The 17,863-nt window shown below is 31.4% G+C and overlaps 2 protein-coding genes and 1 long non-coding RNA gene across 3 annotated transcripts; all 3 read right to left on the reverse strand.

Annotated features, from left to right (window-relative positions):
* Positions 1–858: 858 nt before the first annotated feature.
* Positions 859–2,307, reverse strand: LOC134687954 (carbohydrate sulfotransferase 1-like). The gene is made up of 2 exons (XM_063548416.1): positions 2,128–2,307; positions 859–1,693 (listed from the first exon to the last, which is right to left on the reverse strand). The coding sequence occupies exons 1-2, from the start codon at positions 2,286–2,288 to the stop codon at positions 859–861; spliced, it is 996 nt and encodes a 331-aa protein (XP_063404486.1). The 5' UTR covers positions 2,289–2,307.
* A 3,519-nt stretch (positions 2,308–5,826) lies between these two features.
* LOC134687955 (perlucin-like) lies at positions 5,827–12,394 on the reverse strand. Its single transcript, XM_063548418.1, has 3 exons — positions 12,260–12,394; positions 9,218–9,329; positions 5,827–6,104 (listed from the first exon to the last, which is right to left on the reverse strand). The coding sequence occupies exons 1-3, from the start codon at positions 12,392–12,394 to the stop codon at positions 5,827–5,829; spliced, it is 525 nt and encodes a 174-aa protein (XP_063404488.1).
* A 328-nt stretch (positions 12,395–12,722) lies between these two features.
* On the reverse strand, positions 12,723–14,127 carry LOC134686682 (uncharacterized). The gene is made up of 3 exons (XR_010101636.1): positions 14,051–14,127; positions 13,486–13,560; positions 12,723–12,840 (listed from the first exon to the last, which is right to left on the reverse strand). It is a non-coding gene; the product is annotated as an uncharacterized LOC134686682 (long non-coding RNA).
* Positions 14,128–17,863: the final 3,736 nt, after the last annotated feature.

Here is a 17,863-nt window from a genome sequence, read left to right on the forward strand (position 1 = left end):
GAAAAAAAAAGATAAAAGGTAAAAATGTCAAAAGCCGAGCAGTATGATTCTAGCATGGAAATGAGCTCAAATACTTGATAAACCTAATAGAAGAACCGGTACAGCAGACAATGAGTACAAGAACCCGGCAGAAGTATCGGTACAACAAACCACGAGTACAAATTCATGTTTATATCACTATCATCTATCTATTTATTAATACATCACATCATATATGATCATTTGAATAAAGTATTCATTTTATCTGCATTTTTTGTCTCCTTTACCTGTATGTATTAAGCAGTTTCAATTTTTTAGCACTTTGAACAAGGAAAGTTTTATTTTCATATATCGGAGCTTATACCCCTTGAATTATTTGATATTTGACTGAAAATTAGCTTTCATCAACTGAGTCTTGTTGACTCTTTTGAAATTTTTTCATCGTGATACTAATAAACGAGTCAAGCCCTTATTAAAAGTGTTGCTTCTTATACTACTCTCCTCATGTTTGGGGAATGTATATAGAGAGCTTGCAAACATATCTACTGCGCCACATTCTTAATGTTTCTGTGAAAAATTAGGATCATTTATTTCATTAGTTGACATCTGTCATATTGTTTCGATTAATATTAACAGGTAATACCAGACAGTTTGGTTTCCTTATTGTTTCGTTATCCGTTGGCTGTTATAGTTCTATATATGTTGTGGTCATTGAAGTGAGTATAGTGACTTGTAGTTCCCCCAAACATAATTGAACCACATGGACAAGTCAAAATGAAGTTTGTCTTCTTCAAGTGATTCGTTATTAAGATACTTTACCATTTGAATATGCTCATGACATTAATTTGAAGAAAAAAAATCGTATTTTATTTTCATATATTATGCTTTGCACATGGTACTATAAAAATTGGGCAAGTCAAATTTTCTAATGTATTGTAATCGTTGCTTAAGAGTACGTGAATCAGGAATTCTTAGGTTATTGTATACTTCTTGACATTCTTGGTCAATTGAACGCAATACATTTTTCGGTAATTGAGTCATCCATTTCAAAGAGACTAACAGGGAATCTGCCACATTAACATTGTATTTCATACCGAATAACATAGCGTTTCCTTTAGTATGAGTTATAAGCCAACTACTAATTTCATTTGTAAATTCAAAGTTTAGGTAAGTATATAACGATTCAGTCTCACTTATTGGATATGCAGCAAGACATTCAAATTTCAAAGAAAATACATTCCGTCGCATTTTATGATTGCAATTGTGAATATTTTTGACCATCTTGGTACATAATTGATGTGACACATTGTTTATCTCTTGGTAATCAAGATACCCCAGCTCTCTACGAGAATATAGAATCGCTCTTGGGTCCCTTACTAAATGAATAATCTTGATGTCCGGAATTTTCGAAACAACTTTATGAAAAAGGTCAAACGATATTCTGATGGTTTTTATCAGAATATTTGTTGAATTTTTACACATCACTTCCATTTTGTTTACGCATCTAGCCCGCGTATCCGAAACATTGACGCGGACGTTAGGTGTATTCATGTGAAAGTTGAAGCATCTATTTAGAATGGCGTGTCCAGTACCTTGTGGAAAAATCCAAAACGACGTTAACACTTCTACTGGAAGTTGATTAAAATTACAACTGTATATGTTATGGAGTACTAATGAGATTTTCTGGATACTTTGGACCTCAGTTTCGTCATCTCTACAAATTAACAACAAAATAAAGGAATACACATCAATAAGAACAATAAAAAAGTAAAATAAAATCTATCAACATTATCATTAACACAAAAGTCTTCTGTGGATTCATTAAAAAAACCCTCAAGAACAAAAAGTTGCATAAAGATATGCATGTGGAACTATTAGAAGAACATCAATTAAATAACTGCACAATTTGAACAGTAACTTTAACTACTAAAGTACATTGTTGTGAGTGAGATTAATAATCGAAATCTTAAACAATGTATTTCTATCTTATGGAATGAAGATATGTCAAGAAACGTATAATAAGAATTGAGTAGCTGATTAAATATCTCATTATAAAAAGTTAGTTCAATTTATATTCATAGTTATTTAATTGTATAAACATGTGCTTTCATTGTGATCAATTGTAATTTAAAGAATCAGATTGCGTACCTGCAAACAGCTTTCCAAGAAGATCTTCGTTTTACAAATTCTTTCCGACAAATACCCCAGAATGGTTCGAAAACAAAGAAGGATTGTCCGCTTTGTCGTATAATTTCTGACGTAAATGTAGACCCGCTTCGCATGTACGAAACCAACAGTATTTTATTCATCGTTGACTTGGATCTGTACGCCCCTACAAAATAACAATGATTGACAATGAGGGCCAGTTGAATACAAACTTTACAACACTAGAGATCCTTTCAGCCTCCCAATTGCAAACTTATAATTTATATCTAGCACAATTCAAGCAGCGCCCGCATACATAGTATATATCACACAGTTGATACGATTTTCCAGGACTTGTATGCCCTATCGTGATTTCCTTGCTGACGTGTTGCTGCTCACAACGAAAATATCAAACTAAGAGGTCCAAGTGTTGAAGTTAAAATCATTGATACGAGACGATTTTAATTATAAAAGTTCTCAAATTACCTCACCTTAGTATCAATATACAAACTTCACCAGTATATTTCCCAACCCATTCGGTGTTCAAGAGTTTGCAGCTGTTATTCAAACGTCATAAGTGTCTGAGCAGAAAATATATGAACCAGGATCCGGAGTATGTCAAACAATGTCGCGTCCTTTTCCTAAAAATGATTATTGGAAGGTAATAAGACCTTCTGGTAAATTTGCCGTACTTACTTCACAAATAATACACGATGGTCTCGAAGTATAGAGTCTAGGTAATGACGTTGTTGTCACCTTAAATTTTTAAAGTATTATTTTATTCATCTTTGTAAATCATTACTTTTTTGGTAATATCAAATTAACGATGTTCGGTAATCATAAAGTCTGTCATTGTGTTATTATGCTATGGTAAAATTGTGTCCGCTTGTCATTTGTTTTTGTATCTTTGTCTATAAGCCTTTTTTATTCTTTGTTGACATATTTGCCATTTTACAGTGATTAAAATTAGAGCACAATGTTGACTGCTGTACCCCTAATTTTGACTTTTTTTACCATTTATGTCTGTTTGTTTTGACCACACATCGTTGTCAATATAATGGAATTTTATGAAGCTGTCATAAAAAGTAGAGGTTTTGCTAGCAATAAAACCATTTCCAATCCACCATTTCTACATTGAAAAATGCCAGTATAAAGTCGGTATATGACAATTGTTATTCATTCGTTTGATGAGTTTGAGTTATTTTGAGTTTGTCATTTGATTGGGGACCTACCGTTTTGAATTTTCTCAGTGTTTGGTTTTTATACTATTTTACTTTTTTTCGTAAGTTTTAAGCAAGTCATCAATGGTTGGTTGACCGTAATGGAATATCCGTTTCACAGATGATAGCGGATATATTACCGTCCCCTTCTCCAGAGTGTGACCCACCGAGTTAGACATATAGCGGGTTTATACTGACATAAACAAGACCGTTACCACATTAAGAGCAGGATCTGCTTACCCTTCCAAATCCCCCTCAGATTTTTTGCTTTTGGTATTTGTATTTTTTAGTCATGGCGTTGTCTGTTATTTTTTTTTCAACTTATGGGTCTTGAATGTCGCTCTGGTGTTTTTCGTCTCTCTTTTAAACTACTTAAAAAATATCAATGTACAAAAACTGTTAAGTGTAACGAGTATGTTTTTTTTTAATATTACGACGGAAGAAAAACATGGTTTTTGCATTGGCATGATTATCTTTAAGTATCTTTCTATTGTTTGGAATATATATCATTCGCCAATAATGTTGTTTGAAGCAACATTAAATTGTGTTTGCGCACTGTAACTATTGTTTAGACATTGAACAAGAACATATCTGTTTATGACAATGTTGTACAACTGATCGCACAGTTAAGAACTTGACACACTCTTATGTGTATTAGTTTGTATGTTCATTATGTAGTCTTGCTTCTGATCTTCACTCCAATACACATTTATACTTTAGTTTTGTTGTCTCTCACATTATCATTTTAATTTTGTAGACCCCAGAGTTGCGTTGTCAACTAGTTTTTGCACCTTTTTAATTTTGTGTTTTGTGTTTTTTTGTGTTTTTTTTGTGTACTTTATTGTAATCAGTATGGTGTTAATCAGATATTGCAAATAATAAATTACTTATAAACTGAATTGACACACTCCAATAATTCTTCTTTTAAGTGTTACATAAATGAACTCATTCGGTATTTTTGCAACTACGACTTTCATTATTTGCAACATTTTAACTGTTCATATGTTCTTCTTGCACAAATACCAAAAACGAACCTGATCTACTTATTTTCTAAATAAATCATATCAAAACATATTTAGGTCATGAATCTGTGAAAGTTAATTATCCCCTGAATGAAGGTGACACATGCAAACAACTGTTTAGCAAACATATGTTTAAACGCTTTTATTTAAAGTTAAAGCAAGATAAGGGTTCACTTTTTTAACTGCAGCATTTGCATAAAAAATTGACTTCACTTCAAGCTGAACTTTATATAATTGACGATATACAACCAAGCCAGACTTTAGATATTTAACGTGACAGTTCTATATATTAGTATATATTGTTTTGATACAAAATATGCAATTACCTTTAAAAAGTAAATATCCAGAAATTAACGAAACAACCAGAATAAAGCACAAACACCGACATCGTCTTCTCATATTCACTTCTGTTCTAATTACATTTAATCAGGATTATACACAAACACATCATGATTTTCTTAACAATTCTAACAATAGGGTAGTAAAAATATCTAGTAGTTTAAACAATTCACCAAATCTAAAACATCGGTAAAATGTATTTTTAAATTTTGGCTTGTGACTTCTTTAAATACCATGTACATTATATGGAACTAAAGATCCTTTGTAATATTAGTTCAAAATGCAAATGTATGAATGACATATCATTTCCACTATAGACGAAATAAAACAATAGGCCAAACTGAACTTTAATAATGAAATAATAGTTTTTAATAAAGTATCTGTCAGCGAAGTTTTATAAGAGAAATACATCAGCCGTCGATGACATGAATGATTTATATTAGTATCTCAAAGTTCTCATTTAAGTTATCACACTTATTCATGTACACTTATTTTTTTTATAGATTGTTTACACTTCGAGAAAGTTTTGACTGCCTTCAATACTTATACATATACAAATAATGATATTGAAAAACTAATTCCCAACAAAAATGTATGTCTCAAAAACTCGAGGCCATATCAAATGAAATCAGAAGTTCCAGTAATCATTTTCAAAGTTGGGTTTAGAATTTGAAAGGAGATCACCCTAAAACTGCCAGCATTAAATCCATCATTATTGTTATTAAGTTGCTTAGGTAATCCATCTACATATGTATTGTGTCATTGCTAATCACATTATAAAGTTTGGTAATGTAATAGTTTGGTATACGGCTTGTAAACGTATGGTCAGCTGTATGAAAAGGGTAAACCCATTTCTATACATTTTCTTTTTCTATAATAAATGTACAAATGTATCAAAAATGATTATTACTTCAACGTTTACTCTCATATAGTTTTTACAAATTAGAGATATGGAGCAACCACATTTTCTTAATAATCTATTTCCGTTTCTGGATTCCGACAGTCGATTTGTATATATAGATAAATAGCAAATGACAGATGTTCTGTCTCTTCCGAACAATAAAAAAGAACATACTATCACATCATTTTATTTTAAAACAACTATAGCATCGACATCAACTTCACGGTTGACTGCCTAATGGATATTCACATAAGGCTGGGTAGTGCTCTGCGCAGCTGCGATGATCCCAGTAGTAATTACCATTACCATGAAGATGACCATAAACATTGCGTTGTCCTATGTTAGCGCAATGTTCACCATCTGACGCTATGTTAGGATGTGAATTAGGATTCCAGTGACTGTAAGCGTGGGAATTGATAATTTGACCAGTGCTGTTCCATCTCCATGGTTTATTGAACCTGTTCCGAAAACGATATGCGTCCATCCAATAGAAAGGCTCTACAATAATACACATGAAGGAAAAAAAGAGAATACCAAAAACACTGAACAAAAAATAAAAAAAAACAAAATGGCAAAATCAAATAATAAAACACATTAAACGAATGGTCAATAACTTTCGTATGAGAAACTGATCAAAAAATATTATTCTACATATCGTACTTGTTGCAAATGTCTTAGGAAATAATTTGTATTTGCTGATGACCACAAATAAGTGATTTGTTTCTTTTATATGCATTAAAATATGAATTAAATATCGAACTTCAATAAATACTATTAACGACTACTGGCATATTGGTTTATTCGGAAGAAAAGGGTGGGTTAAACAGGGTTTTTAGCAATGAATGCCTAATTAGAATAATTGGTTATTAAGGTTTCTACTCGCTGTTTACTCTCCTGATTATTTATAGTCCAGTCAAATTTGCAGAAATTTGACCCTAACCCGAAAGTAATTGCAACAGAAGATTTTAAAGTTCTAATCTTTAACATTATACCCCAAATATACACAGAAAAAAGTCCCATAAAATCTAACTTGAGGAAGACTAAAAAATTACCATTAAATTCCTATGGAGATTTGCATTAAAAATGGAGATAACTCTTGCAGAAAAGGCAGTAATATCAATAAAAATTGATATAAAATTATAACTTTGCCTCTTCTTTTCATCAGAATGTATTGATAATAATTTTTTAGCGGTATTTGGAGTATAACAAACAACTCTAAAGCTGTTTTCATATAATTTATCAAGCTATTATCTAGATTTCGCAATTCATTAGTTGACCATTTATTTAATTTTTCAACATGTCAAGGTAAAGAATCTCAAATTTAATAAAAATAATTAAGCATGTATTCTTCTTTTTGTGGTTTAAAGTTTCTTTAGACAAGTAAGTTGCTTAAAAATATAATGTACAGATATAAACAATACCAAATTTACACATTATTTTTTCAAAATGGTTACAAAGCTTCAAATTTGCTATTTCTTAAATGAAAAATACACCTAAAAAAATAAACTACCCATAACACTTTAGTTTTGTACATTTCATGAGCAAAATATTAAATATTTTAGTCAGATATAAACTTTTAACCCCATCAAAGTATCATACTTTGCATAATTTTCAAGAAAAACAACCAAAACCTGACCAAAAAAGACTATTTTTTGCAAGAGTTACCTCCCCTTCCAATGTGAATTTCCATAGGAAATTAAAATACTGATTTTGAGTTTTCCTCAAGTTAGATTGCATGTGACTTTTTTCTGTGTAAATAAAGGGCATAATGCTATAGATTAGAGCTAAATCTGGCAGAGTTAATCAGGGTTGACACAACATTGAAACAAGAAAGAGTGTATAACAATGTGTTGCAATTAGTTTGAGGTCAAATCTTAGTTTGACTGGACTATTAGACAAATATTTTTATGCAACTGACACCAGCATCCTTGCGTGGACCTAAATTGGATCGTTATTCTTGAATGTGATTGGTAAGCTATAATGTTTTTTTCTTTAGTATACACTTCAGTAGATCATGTTGCCGATCAGGTAAAGTACACATACAAAGGTAACTGGGGTTCGAAAAAGGTTGAAATTGAAATAAAAGAACAAATCTTTGGGTTGAGAATTAAGGCTCTTATGTAAATAACACACCAATAACCTTTATAAAATATGTAGATTACTATAATTTTCCCACATTCACTATAGTTTTTGTTACCCCGACTTTAGTTAATCAAATTGATGACAAAGAAATTATTTGTACTTTATAAGGAATATTATAAATAGGGTAGCCGTGTTCATTTTTGAATGTTCAACTATTTGAAGTTGGTTAAACAACGTCGATTAATTGATCAGAAGTTTAAATAGTCTGTTGATATTACTCTCGTTTTTTGTCTAGACATTGCAAATATCTATTTTTCTCAGTTTTAAATAGCTTTTGACTAGCTTTCACCAACTTTGAATAATCTTATATTGGTGTTTTTATGTTGGTTGTCTTGTTTTGTTTTGTGTGTGTGTGTGTGTTTTATACGCACTGATCTATTGAGTAAAGAAATTTGGAACCTATTATATTTGGTTGTCGTTGCATCTTGTCTGTCACATTTGTTTCCTAAAATTGTGTTGTTTAAAAAAAATTAGCCGTCAGCGTTCTCGTTCGAATTGTTTCCCAAGTTTCACATAGGGTCGTTTATAGCTGACTTTGTTTTTTTTCTCTCACTATCAAAGGTCGTGTGGTGACCTTTAATAGCTTGTATATTCGTGATTTAAACTCTTGTGGATAAAGAGTTGAATAATTGGCAATCATACCACATGTCCTTATTTTTTTAAAACAAATTAACATGCATTTCTATTGCAACACCTTCGTCCTGAATATGCATGACATATTTGCCACTGGACATTAAGCGACAATCAATCTATAAATCAATTAATTAATATTGCGACACCATTTCATATATTGCAAATAACAATAGATAGTTTGAAAATATGTCAGCTTGAAAACTAAAGTAGATTCCCATGAGTTTTGATCTGACAAACGTGTATCCAAGAAAATAATATCAAATGATAGATCATTAAAGAACTAAATTTTCAAGTGTTTTCATAGCATGCATAGTTCTTAATAGATAAAGGCAACATCATTTTACCGTTGTTCAAAAATCATAAATCAATTGAGAGAAAACAAATTTTGGTTACAAACTAAAACCGAGGGAAACACATCAACTATAAGAGGAAAACAAATGAACAACACGATCACAGAATGAAGTGCAACACACACAAACGCCTACAAACATAGGTGCGGACTATTTGATAATAACTGTCATATTTCTGAATTCGTACAGAACATTTAAAAAAGGGTTTTATGGCTAGCCAAACCTACCGCCTGTATGGCAATATTTAAAAAAAAACGATAAAATAACAACACTGCGTGACAGAAATATAGTACAAACACACAACTAACTATTTTGAACTGAGCGTCACTGATAAGTCTTATATAGGCGAAACGCGCGTCTGATGTATTAAATTATAAACCTGGTACTTTTGATAACTATTGACAACATATTTTGAATTAAACATTTGTCTTTAAATTTTAATGTTGAGAACTGTCATACGGTTCCATTAGCATAACAACAACATACCTTCCTTGTATCCAAATGTGTGTTGTACATTCGCGAGAAAGGAGGAAACATCATGATTTTCTTTCTCGTTACTTATGATTGCTAATCTACTGCACAGACTTTCACATTCATGCTTATAAAATAAGAAAACAAACATATACTAGACAGTTAACAAATTCAGACGGGAAACAAACACTTTAGAATAAACTAGGTCGATATAAAACATTATTTTTGGCTATTCTGTTCAAAATACTGATACAAAGAGGAACACTAAATGACATTATATAAATAACACATAGCTGAGAGAGTGATATAGCAGAAAACCTATTTGTACTTTATAAGGAATAATATAAATACAGTTACATCAAATTCCCTTACATTGACAACGATGTGTGAACAAAACAAAAAGACGTAGGTAAAAATGTAAAAACAAATAGGGATAAAGCAGTCAACATTGAACTATAATCTTATGCTGAGTTCACACGTAATTCGAATTCGATTCGCATTAACTAATTCGAATTAGTTTAATTTGCATTCGAAACGTTTAACGTCCTAACCTCAATTCTAATTCGAATTACAACGCGCGTCAAATTCGCTTTACTGTCCTAACGACGTAAACTTCTAATTCGTATTAACCAAAACGTGTTTCTAATGCCATCAAACACATATGTAACGAAGAAGCACAAAAAGGTAGATAGACAAAGCACATTAGCAAAAATGAGAGACAAGAATTTAAAAATTCACTATAGCACAATGAATATTTACGAGATGTATAAGTACAGAGCAACGTCATATGCATCAAAGAAACAGAAATAGGCATATAAACAAAGTATATTGGCAAAAATAAAAGCCAAGAATACAAAACAAATCATAGAACAATAGCACAATGACGAGAAAAATAAGTACAGTCACGTCTAATTGATATTACAAAAGAACAGACTTAAAAGTAAAAGTAATATTCATAAAGACGACCAAAGCAATAATATAACACGTTATTAAGACGATAAATAACGCCAGTAACCAGAATCCATACTTCAAGACCATCGTGTATTATAATTCGAATTATTTAATGTGAATCGAATTCGAATTACGTGTGTACAGTCAACTAAGCATACGATTATGTTGACTGCTGTATCCCTCTTTTTTTTTTTTTTTATCATTTTTGCCTATGTCTTTTTGTTTTGTTCACACATCGTTGTCAATGTAAGGGAATTTTTCCGCTCTATGGTCGGTATTGTGTCTCTTCGGCACATTCCCCATTTCCATTCTCAATTTTATTATTAGCGCAGTTGATACGGGATATTATCCTCAAGGTCTATGTACCTTCCGATGAAAATGGCTTATCACCTTTCTGCTCAGACACTAGACTGGTGACGTTTTACAAAGTATGAGTAAAGCTGCAAGCTCTTGAATACCAAATCAGTTGGAAAATGTATATCCCTTATGCAGATAAAGTAAGTTTCTTGCTACTGAGGTGCGGGAAATTGGTGATAAAAATCTAAATCGTATCTTTTGTCACAGGTTCTGGTAATGAGATGACTGTGTATGTCAAGAGGTATAAGTCTAAAATTGAGACGGAGAAAGCAGTGTCTGCTGTTTCTTTAATTTCTAGTTCTAAGAGATATATTAATGGAACCCATTCAGAAAAGTTCGAGTTGTTAATGGAAAGAACATTATCCACATATCTGAATGAAACTGAACTTAGATACGCCAGGTGAATATATAACATAGACAAGTCACATACATGTGACAGATTTAAAATATAATATATACTAGTAGTGTGATAATTAGTTGCATATCTGATTAGTGTTTATATATCACTCTTAGTTTTTGGTTGGGTTCGTGCTGTTTATTCTTTAATTTTCTATGTTGTGTCATGTGTAATATTGTTTGTCTCTTTGTTTTTTTTTGTTTTTTAGCCATGGCGTTGTCAGTTTGTTTTTAGATTTATGAGTTTGATTGTCTCTTTTACAAATGAAAGTTTTTATCGACCTCGATTGGCTATACAGCCCTTGAACGGTCGGGTATCTTTCGGTCCTCTTTTATAAATATGCCACAAATTGTCATTAATACATTTATCACCATCAAAAGGTGCATGCAAACCAGTCTGATACCTCGGTGTGAAAGTACAAAAGCTTTAGAATTTTGAAAATTCAAAGTTTTGTAAACAGTTAATTTATAATTATGATAACATATGATAACATATGTATGTATGTCAACATAGAAGTGTTGACTACTGGGCTGGTGATACCTTCGGGGAATATCAACTCCACCAGCAGTGGTATCGACACAGTGGTTGTAAATAAACTCATAGTAGATACCAACCCATGTTGATAAAATATATAACTTCAAACAAAAGGATCGCAGGAAGATAATCTTGTATTCTAACATGACGTCCTTCAAACGCTTTGAGTACACACCCGTGGTAAAATATGAATATATTGCATTGGCTGTTCCGATCGTACTCCCACTTCATATGTTTTTTTCATGAATGAAGTACCCGACGTCATAGAATGATGACGTTATAATTTAAGCATTTTACGGGAAAATACACGCTTCTGATACCGAAAATCATCACAACAAGGAAACGTCAACAAACGATGCTAAAATGTGGTATAAGCCCATTTTTTTATACATAGAAGACATGTAAGTTAATTATCATTAAAATTCATCCAAATCTATCTAAATAAGTTTTGTGAATAGTTTGAGCATGTCACTTTTTCTGTTTGCTCCGTTCTTTTACGCCAATCTAAAAGTGCGTTAATTTATGAGAACGGCAAATAATGGCCTCCACCTAGAGCGCTTCGATCCAAAACAATTGCCGTATTTGTCCTATTAGAATCGAAATAATTCATGGGGGCTTGAATATATCTAGATTTTACCACGGGTTGTCCCTTTATGCCGATATTTTACCCCCTCGCTATCGCTCAGGGTAAAATATGTGTCATAAAGGGCCAACCCGTGGTAAAATAACGATATATTCAAGCCCCCATGAATTATTTCTTAATTTAAAATGCTTGTATCATAAAGTACATCGTGAATATTCATTACTTATATAATTACCTTTGCAGCTGCTCTTGTTTTCTTCAATCGACCAACAAAATAGCAAGTGTTTGCACTTTTGGCGAAACCAATAGGACAGTCACCAGCCTTTAATATGTTTGGTTGACAATCTGTTTTAAAAATAGAAGGATACATTGTGTAACTTTGTCTTTCATTCATAGCTCTAGTCAAATCATATGACACCAATTCATGCTGGTCGTTTTATCTAGTATGTATTACCCATAGCTTGTCTCAATTTTATGACTAAATGAAAGGTATAAACCCTTGTTAGTTGTCATCGACCGCATGGTAAACTCTTAAGTTAATGTCCTTTCTTATTGATATCACGAAACAATGGAAAATAATTTAATAATGACATGCGCCCTGAGTATCTAGGGATAATTTTGCATTTCACTCTACTGTAATGAGAAAGGAAATTATCAATAAGTTAGATTAAAAAAATAGCGATAACAGTTGTTACCTGAAGGTAGTCCGAGATTATTTGCTTGTGTAATGGTCTGCTTTGGAAGATAAAATGCATTACAGAAACTAGTGTTACAACATGTCCCATCTATACCTCTTGATAACAGATTGCTACATGTCTGTGAGGAAAAGAAAAGTTATAAATTTCATTTTAAAATGAACATTGTATTATTTAATTTTTTTTAAAGTGCAAATTAAAAAAATATCATTATTGTCTTGAAATGTAACTTGGAACATTCGCAAACTATATTTTTAAAGTCTTATGTAACAAAAACAAAATGTACAATACCATACCGTTATGATGGCCTAAATAAGAATGTTCAAGCATATTTATGTAAATAAAAGCATATCATAAGATTAAATGAAAACATTTTTATACATAGATAAATACATGAAATTATAATTAAATGTGTTCTTAAAGGGATGATTTCAACTCTACCACTTTAAATGCTGATTGCAATAGCATTTCTATATCAAGTAAATCATGAGAAACTGAGAAAGTTTTGGAACATCCATTGTCAATTTCTAGTCATTAGTTAGGGCATGTTTTACTATATCTATTGTTTCTATTATTTCAAGTTCGGTTAAATATATAAATATATGCGTTCAATATAGTAACAAAAAACTAGGTTAATTACTAAGAGGACGTCATTCACAAAGCGAAATCAAAACAGGATAAAGGCAGCTTTTTTTTCTGAGAAGCATCTGTTTTAAATCTGCCTCTTAAATCAAGACAGTAACAACTAAAGCATTGGTATAATCACCTGCTTTTCAATACATCCCAATTTGTATCCTCTGTGAAACCCAGACACATGAGTTTCTGCTGCTACACAAACCTCCTGGAAGTTTAGAAATGACATATTTCAATTTTAATTAATGTTACTGTCATATATAAACTAACTCCTTTTTATTAGTTCTGTAGCAAATATAACTGGTGTGTTTTTCTATTGGTTGTTGCATTCATATCGGGTAACTGTATTTTAGCTTTAAAGATTTGCAGCGGCCATTGTAAGATTATCTCTAAAATTGACGAAATACTATTATACATTCTGATGTTTTCTAATATTTCGATATAAACTAGCTGACAAAAGGAGTCTTTTTTCATATTCAATGCCATTGTTATTTTTCAATATTTTTTTCCCACTTTCATCTTAATTCATCTTATTTATAATAAAAGCATTATACAGTCGTTATAAAATAAGAGATATATTTTTTTTTTGCATTTAGATTAACTTATTTTTAAGAAAGCTAAAGTAGCAAATATTGATGTATTTTGCTTTTTTGTTGAATTTTTTGTTGCAGTTTTATTTCTGATAATAAATAAATTACCGTATGTTTATTACACTGGACCTTACTGGTACAGTTATGTGGTTGGTTCACAAGGGAACAGTCATAACATGTGAAAGCTAAAAAACAATGCAAAGAAAATAAAAATAGCCGCATATTATTACTAGATATAAGAAATGTGGTATGAGTGCCAATGAGATAACTCGCAATCCAAGTCACAATTTATAAAAGTAAATCATTATAGGTCAAAGTACGGTTTGCAACACGGGGCCTTGGTTAACAAAGAACAGGCAAGCTATAAAGGGCCCCAAAATGACCAGTGTAAAACCATTCAAATGGGACAACGGTCCTATCCATATAAAAAACGAAAAATGAGAAAACACTTATGAACCACATCGAGAAAACAAAACTATTGAACATCAGATTCATGACTTAGGAAAGGTGCAAACAATTCCAGCGGGTTTAAACGTTTTTTTTCCACTCCTATTTGAAACAATAGTTTAACATACAAACATAGAAAGTCACACAATAAAATATCCATTTAAATGGCTTAACTCAATCAAAAGGCATAATAACTACTAGTTCACTATGCCAATCCTACAGTTTTATCAACATGTTTATGTTGTAGAGTTGATTATATTTATAACCTACCTTGTCGCACTTTAATTGCATTTTGCACGATTTGATTGTTTACATTTCATGTTGTCACAGCTTTATATACCTCATCAAGATATTTACCGAAGTTCGGTATGCTGTTTTTCTATTTATTCACGAACAATTAAATATATTCATATGCGTAATATTGTGCAAAAAGAATTGAATAAGTCAAAAGAATGTTCTACATGCTTTTCTGAATTCATTATTGCATATATTTTTTAAATTTATCATTACATACTTACAGCAATGTCCGCAGGTTTGTGGACAAAGCGAAGAAACACATGGTTTATCACATCCCTTGTTCTGTGACAAAAATCTACATGCTTCTGTGTCTATTTCGTGACATCCTTGGCTGACACCTTTATCTTTGGACGTTGGTTGAACTGATAAAGAGAACGGAATAGTTGACGTCAATGGACAATAGTTATCAAAAGTACCAGGATTATAATTTCATACGCCAGACGCGCGTTTCGTCTACATAAGACTCATCAGTGACGCTCAGATCAAAATAGTCAAAAAGCCAAAACATATACAAAGTTGAAGAGCATTGAGGACCAAAAATTCCAAAAAGTTGTGCCAAACAAGCCTGTCTGTATTATTCTTAATCACATATTAAGTTGACCTTCGATCAAACTTGAACTTATTGTTGAAACTAATGCTTCAATACTATGTTGTGGCTAAGAATTTATGGTTTTAAATTATTGTTCAATTGTTGCCTTGTTAAAAGAGCTTGATTTACCTTATCAATGAATGCTGAAAAATATTATATATGTCTTTCACTTTGTATTCCCAAGGGACTAGCCTATTTTAATATTCGAAAAGTGTATAGGAGAAATTTATACTTATCCGTTTAAAAAGAGGGTAGACACTGATGGATAATTCAAACATACAAGGCAATATGAAAGAAAGATAGAAACGATAACGATAAACAAGTCCAGAAAATACTACGTAGAATAATATTATTGTATAATAGTATTAGCTTTCATTTTTTAGTGGTTTGTTTTGTATATGCGACTTTTTGTATTTCTTTTGTTCTTATAACGTGACTCTGTACTTTAAAAGAACCCGTCAGTATGATAATGTTCTATTATATGTCATTATGATATATTTCTATTATGAAGTACTATATACGTTGAACAACAAACGTATAAATCTTTTAAACGCGTAGTGGAATTAACTGTTTTCGGATTCTTATAAATACTATATATAACTTTTGGACTAGTTTAAATCTCGGTCTATTTCTGAAATTTATTCTTACATACTTTTGATTTTTAACCCTGTTTGCTAACATTGCCTATGTAAATTTTAAAATTGTGTGTATGCACATTGAACGACAAATTTATGTGACGTATACAAATTTCTGACGTCAGACACTCAAATCAATCAATGTATTCGTAGATAGTAGATGTAGATGTACGTGTTTGTGTTCTGTTAAATTGTTCCTTTTTAAAATTGTTATACGATGATGACTGATGTACCCATATTTAGACTATTTTATTTATTGTGTCTGTTTAATTAACGCATCAATGTAAATATAACGGAAATTGATGGAACTTTTATTAAATTGAGAGGGTTAGCGCTATAGAACCAGGTTTAATCCACCATTTTCTACATTTGAAAATGCCTGTACCAAGTCAGGAATATGACAGTTCTTGTCCATTCGTTTTTGATGCGTTTTGTTATTTGATTTTGCCATGTGATTATGGACTTTCCGAATTGATTTTCCTCGAAGTTCAGTATTTTTGTGATTTTACTTTTTAGACCGTGCAACACATAGGAAACCAAAATAAGAGTGATTTCGGGTGCTCCGTTCGGGTAGTAGATTCTGCTTCACATATGATACCAATTACTAGTATGTTGTTCATGGTATTGCCAAGATCGGTGTGAATAATTCCTGATTAAAAAAAAACTTAAAAGAATCATTCTAAGGCATTGAGTGTTTTAGTAAAACGTAAAAGCATTTATTTTTTGCTGACAATCTGGAGTTAATTTTAAATACCTGCGTAACCGTACACAATGCATATGATAAAGAGAGTCGCAAATGTATATTCAAATAAGAAAATAAGATTTAATTTCCAATTTCACAACTATTCACAATATATGTTTTATTTACTTACAATGTATATAACACAATTATAATGTTTTCTGTATTGATACAAAGAAATCTAGTTTCTTTTCTATTCAATATGGTAACACAGAAACAGAATCTATAACAGCTGCTTTTGTCCTTTAAATATTGATAAGATCTATACATTTGAAATAAAAAAAAATAAATATTTTCCATTTCAACAGTGGTCGTAATTGTACATGTATCTTTGAAAACATTGAGTTCAAATATGTCTAATATAAAAAAGAAGATGTGGTATGATTGCCAATGAGACTAATATCCACAAAAGACCAAAATGACTCAATCATTAACAACTATAGGACACCGTACAGCCTTCAACAATGAGCAAATCCCATACCTCATAGTCAGCTATAAAAGGCCCCGATAAAATAATGTAAAAGAATATAACGGATAACTAATAAGATGCGTTCACCTTATTCATTAGAGTGAGAGAAAATATACAAACCAGTTAGAACTGTAGGCATTGAAACATTGTCTGGTTCTTTGTACTTATTGCACAAATCGGAACTACAGCATCCACCCAACAAATCAACGGTTCGCCTTACGTTTGGCATGGAAAGATGATCAGATATCAAATCAAACAATGAAATGCAAATCTGGAATTTCGAAGATAGAACAATGTATATTGACTATTTTCTTTAAATTTTCCTTTTTATTGAATAAACAAATAAATGAATATAAAGATAGCTCACATAAAAAAATCAACACTATTAATCTCGCGTTTTCAAGTAGTTATACATCTTTTGTTATCATTGTTTTCTGTTGGAGATTATATAATCATGACGAAGTTTAATCCAGAAAAATTTTGAAATTATTTCGAATGTCCGTAACGAATAAGGTAGATGGTACCTGCCTGTTTATCTACACAACCCAACTGATACACCTTTTCATATAATGGTGTTACTGTTTGCGTTGCTATACACATCTGAAAAATACATTTAGAAAAGAAGAAAAAACGAATATGTTGTGTTTGTGTAGAGATAGAGAGATACAATTTTGTTTTGTTGAATTATATTACTGTTTTATATTAATCGCGTTGGTTCTGTGTGTGCCTCATGTGATGTCAGGAG

The sequence above is a fragment of the Mytilus trossulus genome, chromosome 10 (genome assembly GCF_036588685.1).
Source record: "Mytilus trossulus isolate FHL-02 chromosome 10, PNRI_Mtr1.1.1.hap1, whole genome shotgun sequence".
NCBI lineage: Eukaryota > Metazoa > Mollusca > Bivalvia > Mytilida > Mytilidae > Mytilus > Mytilus trossulus.